This window comes from Panicum virgatum, chromosome 9K (genome assembly GCF_016808335.1).
Source record: "Panicum virgatum strain AP13 chromosome 9K, P.virgatum_v5, whole genome shotgun sequence".
Lineage (NCBI taxonomy): Eukaryota > Viridiplantae > Streptophyta > Magnoliopsida > Poales > Poaceae > Panicum > Panicum virgatum.
The window spans coordinates 63,043,926-63,053,800 of record NC_053144.1 but is presented as its reverse complement, the minus strand read 5'-3'; the positions used below and the strand labels follow the sequence as shown (position 1 = coordinate 63,053,800).

General features: G+C 41.3%; 1 protein-coding gene across 4 annotated transcripts; it reads left to right on the top strand.

Annotated features, from left to right (window-relative positions):
- Positions 1-1,104: 1,104 nt before the first annotated feature.
- LOC120646862 (protein DROOPING LEAF) lies at positions 1,105-5,451 on the top strand. Of its 4 annotated transcripts, none has more exons than XM_039923360.1 (7): positions 1,105-1,416; positions 2,099-2,236; positions 2,876-2,969; positions 3,163-3,211; positions 4,700-4,775; positions 4,909-4,998; positions 5,128-5,451. In XM_039923360.1, exons 1-7 carry the CDS (start codon positions 1,348-1,350, stop codon positions 5,191-5,193), a joined length of 582 nt encoding a protein of 193 aa, XP_039779294.1. In that variant the 5' UTR covers positions 1,105-1,347; the 3' UTR covers positions 5,194-5,451. The 4 variants fall into 4 exon arrangements, with proteins under 4 accessions (XP_039779294.1, XP_039779293.1, XP_039779291.1 ...); XM_039923359.1 differs by having other exon boundaries at positions 2,093-2,236; XM_039923357.1 differs by having other exon boundaries at positions 2,093-2,236; positions 2,870-2,969.
- Positions 5,452-9,875: the final 4,424 nt, after the last annotated feature.

Genomic DNA, 9,875 nt, shown 5'->3' with positions numbered 1-9,875 from the left:
AACCAACGTGATAATATCTAGAGAAAAGTTTAGTTTACACCCTCGAATTAACATAAAAGTCTGATTTACAATGTTCAAATATAAAACAGGTTAACAAGGTGCATTCAATTGTCGAAACCGGCAAGTTTGATCCTTTGGGTGATTTCAAAGGTAGTTTTGTAATTTTTTAAATGATCTAGTTAAATCTTAAAAATAAAAAAATAATTTATTTTAAATCATAAAAATATAAAACTAGTACCAAATTGAATTCGAATAACTGACAAGTAGAGTGTTGATAGATAGATTACAATTTAAAAAATATTGGCGCTAGTTTCATATTTTTTATTTAAAGTGAATTACTTATCATTTTTTAATTTAAACTTGAATATTTTATTTTTTCACAAAATAAAAAACTACTTTTGAAACAACCCAAATGACCTAAGTTATCTGGTTTTGATAGTTTAATAGCTTTTGTTACCCAATTTTATAGTTAAATATTGAAAAACTGAACTCCCCCCCCCCATAATATCTAAGGCACTTAATTAATTGCATGCGATCTATCGTCATATAAAAAGCAATCAGATTACTCGCTTGTCAGATGTCATCACGACATCCCAACTATTCTCCGTACCAATTAAAACACCAATAATATCATATATATATATCCAAATTATGGGACTTGGACGCATCAAATTGACTGGCCGGCCGATATGATCGCCCTTTATTCGAGCGATCGAGTCGATCATATGTATCCGTTCATCAATCACACACGCATCACATCATAGGCACCAGTACTACCCTACCACACAGGGAGCTACTAGCAGTGGTCGTGGATCGATCAGGGGCGCGTAATTGGGTGGAGGCGCCACCAGGCACGCGAGATGCTAGCTAGATAGGACTGTTCCTTTCCTTTGATGTGTACACTTACATGGGCGAGCAAGAGATGGATCACTATGCAGGTTAGGCCGTGTGTGCTGCGGCGGCCAGCTGCTCGGGCTCTCTCGCCCGGCCGATCGCCGTGGTTGGTCTCGTGCGTACGGAGCCATGTGTGCGTGGGGCCCAGGCATTATTGCTGGAATAGAAACCCAACCCCATCTCTTATCGATCTTGGAACCCAACTCTTTCTCTCTCTGATTGCTTGGGCCGAGCTCCGCTTCTTCTTCTCCTACCTCTCCCCTCCTCCCCCCTTCCTCTTTGCCTGCCTCTCCTTTATTAGTTCTCGCATCACCCACACGGCTAGCAGATCAGACAGACACTACTGCTTGGCGCTTGCTCTCCACCGCCTCCTCTCCTAGAGCTAGAGCTCCGGTTATCACACACCAGCGCCCGCCCACCTTCCCGCCGCCGGCCGGCCGCCACCGAGCAAGCATGGATTTGGTCTCGCAGTCCGAGCACCTGTGCTACGTGCGCTGCACCTACTGCAACACCGTGCTCGCGGTATACTCCTCGAGAAATCGGATCCGCGTGAAACATCTATATGTGGGGAAGATCATGACACAGCAAAAGAAATGGTCGCCAGATATGCCATTTCTTTCGCTCTTTTAACTAGTTCGACAAGTTTTCTGCTGGTTCCCATTTTTTTCCTTTTGTTTTGTTCTGTATACATCCTTTGCTTTCTATGAAGGCCGGCTACTACGACAAGCTCATTCACAAGGCGTCCAATTAAATCATCCCATGGTTTTTCTTTCTTGTCTTGCGATTGGAAGGAGCACGCAAAAATCTACCAGAATCCACGCATGGGATATGTGCAGTGATTGATGTGCTATGCTTTCTCTGTGGTGTTTCATTGGCTCTTGTTGTTTCTTTGTGGAATATTCTGCTTACTGGTTCTCCTGATAATGCCATGTTCCATCTTTCACTTCCATCTGTTTTGTGCTTCACAAGCTTCCATATCTCCTCTTATTTGTTGTTACATGCATGCTGAAGTGTCAATTGGACAAGAAACTTCTGCTCTTTTCTCCTTTTCCTTTCTCTTCACCTCCTTGAATTTCCTCCCAGCTAGTAGCTGCTAGCCTGCTACTGCTTAGATAGTGCCATGCAGAGGAAGTTGATCTAGAAATAGGTGGTTAGTTTGATCGCATGCTGTGATTAATTTTGTGCTTTTCTTGGGTAGCTGCAGGTTGGGGTTCCATGCAAGAGGCTGATGGACACGGTGACTGTCAAGTGCGGCCACTGCAACAACCTCTCCTACCTCAGCCCACGGCCACCGATGGTGCAGCCGCTCTCCCCGACTGATCACCCCTTGGGGCCGTTTCAGGTGGATCGTTGTTCCAACTCTTTAGCATATGGAGTATACCCGATCATCTCTTCAGCATATTTGCATGCCGTGCATCGATCTGCGGGTCACTTCTCATTCTTCTATCTAGCTGTGTGTTTCTCTTCTCTGAATATGCCCCTTTGGGGAAGGGAAAAACAAATATAAAAGATTTGAGAAATAGAAAGAAATTATTGCACTCATGACAGAAATAAGGAAGCAACGGGGTTTTCTCATGAAATATGGGCCATGGTTTGCTTTACTTTCAGTTGCATCTATACTCCATCTCTCCCTCTCTCTGCTTTATTGAACTACTCAAAAGTACTGTTTGCAAGGCAAGATTAAACAACGCTGGACAACAAAAGACTTCTTTTGCTCATCTGCGGCCTGGGAAAGCCCTCGTCGCTGCAAAAGGCAGTTGAGCTTTTTTAAGGCGGCAGAAGCTGTAGCAGCAGCAGCAGCTCTGCTGTGACTGCATGCATGGTTCTCCTAGCAAATTTTATTTTGGAAAGATAGGCATTCATGACTATATTTTTTTATGAACTATAGTCAACAATGATTAGGACATGCATGATTTAGTCATATCTGGTCATGGTGCATCGCTAACATTGTGAGATCTTGAATTCCATTTCTTAGTGTCAGGGACCCTGCAACGACTGCAGGAGGAACCAACCAATGCCGCTGGCCTCGCCGACATCAACTGAGGCCAGCCCGAGAATGCCCTTCGTTGTCAAGCGTAAGTAGCTAGTAGTAGCAAGATGCAACTCCATCCTCCACTCTTCTTGTTTGTTCCATGCTTTTCTTTCTGTCCTTACGTGATCTTTCTTATTACTTTCTTCTCAACAAAGTATTTCTTTCTGTTTGTTGATGCAACAGATAAATATGTTGTTCGATCTTGTGTTCAATGCATTCTTTTTCTTTTATTGCAGCCCCAGAGAAGAAACACCGCCTTCCATCTGCCTACAATCGCTTCATGAGGTTAGGAAGAAGCATTTTTCTCTTTTATTATTTTTTAGGTTGTTCAGATGCATGGTCTCAAATAGTTACATGTGATCTCATACATTATCTTGGGTCAGGTTTCCGGTATCTCTCTTATATTTTTAAATCTGATTTTGTAATATCTGCTAAAACTTTTAAGTTTACTCGTTATGGATACCTCTCCCTTACACCTTTCCCAAGTAGTAGCTAGGCTTGCAAATGTGTACGATATATAAGCTGCCTGGTGTGTACAGTAACGAAACCTGCTGTGCACATGTCTGAATCTTTTCGATCTGTCAACCAAGTACAAATACTCTGAGTACAATAACTAGCTAGCTAGACCACATATAGTTCGCACATTATTTTTTACTCTTCTAGACACGGTGCACCATTTTGCATCGCTATTATGCCGCTACTAAATAGATATCCCCTTCCATCCCTGTTCCCCACTAAAATCTTGAAGAAACGATCTGTTCGCACCATTTTGAACAAAGATATCTTACTTTATAAAATAAATGTTCAATCCAGAGAAACACTAGGTTTTCCAGATTATTTTCGAGACAAGTTCTGGCTAAGCTCAAGCATTACAATATTAGTCCAGCCAGGGGTACTAAGAATAATCTTTTCCAATTCAAGATTACAGCCATGCATTGAGATCTACAAAACAAAAGTGGATATGACTCCATAGTGAGTCAGCAATATAATATACAATTGGGGCAATTTTTTTCTAGAATAATCGGTACACTGATATCATGTAAGCAAACATGAAAACGATTTTGTTATTTTTTATTCCTTGTTAACTCAATAAATTTTATTATTTTCACCAAAATCGTTATTAGATGGGAATAAAAATCAACAAAATCACACATTGTACTTTCCATTCCATATTTTTATGTATTCAACAACTGCTAAAGAGTATGACAAATTTTCACCTAAGAGGCTGCATTGTATTGTAAGAATGCATTTTGAGTTTTGAATTTCTCCATTTTCCCTTATGATATTATATTTTTTGAGTAGCTGTTTGATTCTTTGAGAAAATAAAAAAATGTAGAATGCGCTTTGCATAAACCTAAGGGCATATATATACAATAAATAAGAAAAACCAAAACGAGCACACAAATGATGACAATACCATTTTGAAAGAATGGGCGACTGAATGACATTATTTCACCAGAGTTCCAATACTCCATTGCTAAGAAAGCTATGCATGCCTCTATATGTAGTGTGGTTTTGATAAATGTAAAACAATTGCATTTTCCAAACAAGTAGTTTCACCTCTTTAATTATTGCTCTACATGGAGTTAATTTTCCAATCTATTAATTTTATCAGCACAATTATTATCTATGTCTGGTTTCCTACTTCCTCCATTTCCACGCACATTCCGAGAACAATCAATTTCTCTTTTGGTAAAACAAAAATCACACATGCTTAATTTTCTTCTACTAGATCATATTACCCTTCTCATTACATGTACATGTGGCCCGCAGGGAGGAGATTCAGCGCATCAAAGCTGCAAAGCCAGATATCCCTCACAGGGAGGCCTTCAGCATGGCTGCCAAGAACGTAAGATTGTTGCTGGTTAATTAACCTAGCTACCTGCCTCCCTGTAACTTAATTCTAGCTTGAAAACATTTATTATTTACATATAGCTATAAATTTTCTCTAGCCATAACGTACAGCTGCATTCATTCACCAGTGGGCGAAGTGTGATCCACGCTGCTCGACGACTGTCTCTACTGCCACTTCCAACAGCGCTCCTGAGTCTAGAGTTGTGCCCGCTCCTCAGGTAACTGCGTGAACGGCGCTTTGATCTGGAAGTAAAATGAAAATAAAGCCTATGCTTCGAGATTCTATATATGTATGTATGCCATGCCTATATATATCTTACGTGTACACATGCATGCTGCTCTTGCAGGAGAGGGCCAAGGAGCAAGTCATTGAGAGCTTCGACATCTTCAAGCAGATTGAGCGCAGCATCTAGATCAGGTCGACCGATGGTGCAGTAGCCCAGGATCGAGCTAGCAGTGTCATCAGAAGATAACCTATCGCCGTTATATGCATGCATCCCCCATCCTGTACTTTTTTACCCCGTACGTGTTTATTACTGTTCCTGTACGTTTTCTTGTTATTTGTTGGAGTGTACGCACCTCTTTAATTATGAACAGCTAGCTGCTACCCTATATAATATTTGCCGTCCTATCAGTCCCTATTATGGTTAAGAATTTATTACCCTGTTTAATTATTTGTGTTTACTTCATTCTTCATATTATTGTATGCATGTAGTAGCGTTCCATTATTCTTTGTGCGGATACAGAGAGATGATGCATACGATCATTCTGTATATGAGTAGTAGGTCCCAAGGAATTAATTTTCTTGGTCTATACTACTATATTAACATACAAGAGTACAAGACATGATCTTAGTTAGGTTTAGAAGGTACTCCTCCCATCCCATATAGAGGGGAATTCTAGTTTTTTTTTCCGGATAGAGTAGTGGTGGTGTAAAAATACTCTTATGCCCTCATTTGTTGGCTAAATGCAGTTATTCCATCATGCAAATTAAATCTAATCACTTAAGGTTTGAGAGATCCAATTTCTAGGATTGCACTCTTTGTGGGATTTTTTTTTCAGACCTAGGATTGCATTTTTCATGGGATGGAGGGAGAGTATATAAATAATTCAATGTCAAAGTGACACCGAATCGTACGTGATGAGGTGGAATATGTATTGTTGGATCCATGTGGAATATTGCATGTTGGAATAAAAGAGCAGTGACCTCAATACTATCAATTCAATAACATATAGGAAAACTCGGGATGCAAATAATTAATGGTGTGCTAGTACTTGCGGTCCCAAGATAGTATTATCACACAACTGCATGAGTACTATATATAGGGAGAACACCAGTCTGTCACAGGGTTTACCTTTTCGTTTTTTTACCGAATCCCGCCAACTGCCGGAAACGAAATTTCGGCCGAAATTTCATCAAATTTCGCTAATTCCGAACGGAAAGAGAATTCAAATTCAAAAACAAAATTTCGATGAATTCCGACCGAAATTTCGGTAATTTCGACCGAAATTCGGTGATTTTCGACCGGAAAATGATGTCAGTTGTGATTTTCCTACTGTTTCCGAGGTCAAATGAAAAACTTTTGAATACCAACTTTGTTCAGTTTTTCGAGATCTACAACTTTTGTTTTAGGAACTTTTTCATTTGAGCAATGGTTTGAAAGTTATTTAATTATTTCAAAAACTACCAATTAAAAGTCTTGTCATTTCATGTGACAACTTCCATTTTCTCTCTTAGGCCTCAACTAGACTTTTATTATTTTTGTTATTGCGGATATGCCTATAAAATTTCAGGGACATTGGTTGATCCAATTGAAAGTTGTTTTAAATCCAGGACAAACATGATTTGAATTTGTTATCAATTCATGTGACAGTGTTTGAATTTTTTTGGATTCAATTTGTATAGAAAATTGTTAAAGCATTCTGAAAAGGTGTGCTTTCCTACTTCGTTACCTCTCATGCCAACTTTCAACTATAAATTCTACCTCATTAGATTACAAATAACCTTGTTTTTCAACTAAAATATAATTTTAGCCTAGCAAATGATCTTAGATTTGAGTGTGTTCTAGTCCTATTTGCTCAGAAGAACACCTAGTTTTTTATCATATTTTTTCCGAATTTTTTATAAATATTTTTGAATTTTTAATTTTGAAAACGGAAAATGGCGAAAAGTACCAAAATTTCTTTTCCCGGTGTATAGCGAAAACGAAAAAAATACCAAAATTTCGGCGAAATTCGACCAAAAATGTTAACCCTAGTCTGTCATGCGTGCGATGCTAGGGCAACCATGCATTTCAATGATTAGCAGCAGAACAATATCAATATTCTGCTGCTGCAGGTTCGCTATTTGTTCACAGATCTGACATTATAATCTAGGAGTATATATTATTGTACTAGTATCTCCATCCTTAGATTTACCATTTGGTTTGTATGGTCTGGCATTTGCACTACCGAAAACCATGTTTTCTTTGTGGGTGAAAACCTTATAGGAAAATTCAGAATACGAGATAGGAAAATTATTTCTTCCAGATCCGCGCGGGTGGCGCGGAGGCGGGCGGCCAGTGGCTGCAGCGGACGGCCGGCGGGCACGGGGGATGAGCTCGTGATGGGCTCGGTGGACCCATGATGAGTTCGGCGGACTTTTCTTTTTCTAAAAAAGAATTATTTGATTAACCGAGACGGGCATCAAAACTGCTTTGGAAAATAGGTCATTTACCATGGTCTTAGATCTGAGGCAGTTGGGGTTGCCCGTCTCGGTTAATAGTTTTTGACCGCCTCGAAAAATAGCTATTGTAGTAGTGTGTCACCTGCCCCTAAAAGTGCATTTCTAGAGGCAGGTGATATGGTGTCACCTGCCTCTAAAAATGATTTTTAGGGGTGGGTACGGTGATGGCGTGCGACCCGGCCCTACAAATAAATGATCCAATGCAAAAAAAATCCATAAGTTTTTCATATGATCACGGATGAAGACAAACTTATAACAAAATTATAGAGGTTGACGAGATCTAAAATTTTATAATTGATATTTTGTAAAAAAGATTGTACCTTGATAATAGAGGGGCTTGTGCTGGTGGTCGATTAGCTAGGATATCTTTTCTTTTATTGTTTTCAAGTTTTTTTTAAATTTTTTATTTTCTAGAATTAAATTTGTAGGGGCGGGTTATGGCCTCACCCGATAAGTTAGGTGCTCACCCGTTCCTACAAATCGATTTATAAGAGGCAGGTGAGGCCATGATCCACCCTCAGAAATCGGATTTTAGCTGGAGAACTGGAGATGGTTCCGCACCCACCCCTGAAAATATGTATTTACCCCCCTAAAAAATTTTGTAGTAGTGTCAGCTCGGTACATACATATTGGGATTGATTGAGACTCCAATAAATGATTTTATCTAAAATTTGAACTAGTTCTTGAAAATCTTGGAACCACCATTCTGATACAAAAGAGGGGAGCGAAAAAATTAGAAATATTATAGTTCGTTCTTACAATGAGGCACAGCTCAGATGATTATTGTTAGAATGTTACAAGCTCTTTGCTGTGCCCAATGATACCTCTCTATACTAGAGTCCGTGGTACTTAATTTTAGATCGCTCATTAGGCTTCCGCTCCCTCAAAGTTCAGAACGAAGTATAGGGCCTGATGACGATGCCATGCCCTTACGTCCAAATATAAAAACGTACTGCTGTTAGAGATGATCTCTTTTAGTTTCACAGAGTAAGACGAAGGCACAGTATTTCACTAGTGATTAGTGTCCTTGAATTTGCCTCTTCAACAGATCGCACCCTGGCTGATTTACGTGCAAGAGGTTGGACAAGGTCGGCAAAAGACTCATCATGTGCCCGCGCCTTGTTGCGAGGATCTGTGCCGTCGCTTTCAGGACAAGTGCGCTGCCGGCAGCCGGGCGTGCCCCTGCCCCCCGGTGCCGTGCAACGACGCCCAAGGCCGGCCCCGGCCGCTCTCGAGGAGATCCGCATGGCGAGGATTGTTTCGCGAACGCGCGGAGAGGATGAGGAGTTCAGGGCTTCGGGCAGTCGGGGGGGGGACGACAGCTCGACTCCTCCCGGCAGCGAGGCTGGGGAGGGCGCCGTGTGAAGATGCCGCGGCCCACGGGCCATGAGAGTCCAACAGAGAGAGTGTCCCCCCCCCCCTTCCCGCAGTTTTTTTATTTTTTTATTTTCATTTTCAAAATTTACAGGAATATAGCCCGGCCGCCCGCTGCCGGGCGGCCGGGACTTGGTCGCCCGCTGCGAGGCGGTAGGAGCTTTTCTGCAAAAAAATTCGTAATATTTTTTCAGAAAAACCCCTGGAGGACCGGTTGCCCGACAACGGGGCGGCCGCCTCCCAGATACCGCCGACCCTCATTTGCTTCACCAAAAATTTAGAAAAAAAATTCTCGGTTTGTCGTAATATTATTCGTATAAAAGACAATAAAAAGAATGTGTCTTTGGTTTGTAAACAATGGCGGTTCCCGTATTTGCAGCATTCTAAACTCATAATTCGAACTAATCAGCGCAGTCTCGTGCATTTAGAAGATCAACGACTACACCAAGACGACAGGTCCATAATAACAATAGAGAAACAAGTGGCAACAACTAACCACCCCTACTGTGCCGACCTCTCTTACGTTGTGCGTGTACGTGATCTGTAGGGTAGCTATGACGGTCCAGTGGCCTCACGTCTCTGGCAGGACAGCATAACCGAGCCAGAGGTGTATGCAAGCTGGGATCATCGTCCTGGGCAGGCGTAGCAAACAACCGTGTAAAGTCGTCGAAGGAGACCTCGTCGTTGTCTTGAGACCACCCTACGGATCAAAAAAAACTTTTTTTAAAGCAATGTTAAATAGGTGAATGCAATTCCGTACAAATGATTGTGTGTACCCTGTGTTGGAGGTGCTGGTGCTGGTGGATAGGAATAAACTCCTTGATATCCTCCTGGTGGCGTCATAGGGTGATACGAAGAAGGCCCCGCTCCGGTGAACTGTTGTGATCCTGAGTGTAAATAGTAATGTATGAGCCTTCGACGGCAAATAAAATTATGCACCACATATTTAACTAAAGTTCCTGCAGCTGGTGTCATAGAGTTAAACTGGGTTCCTTG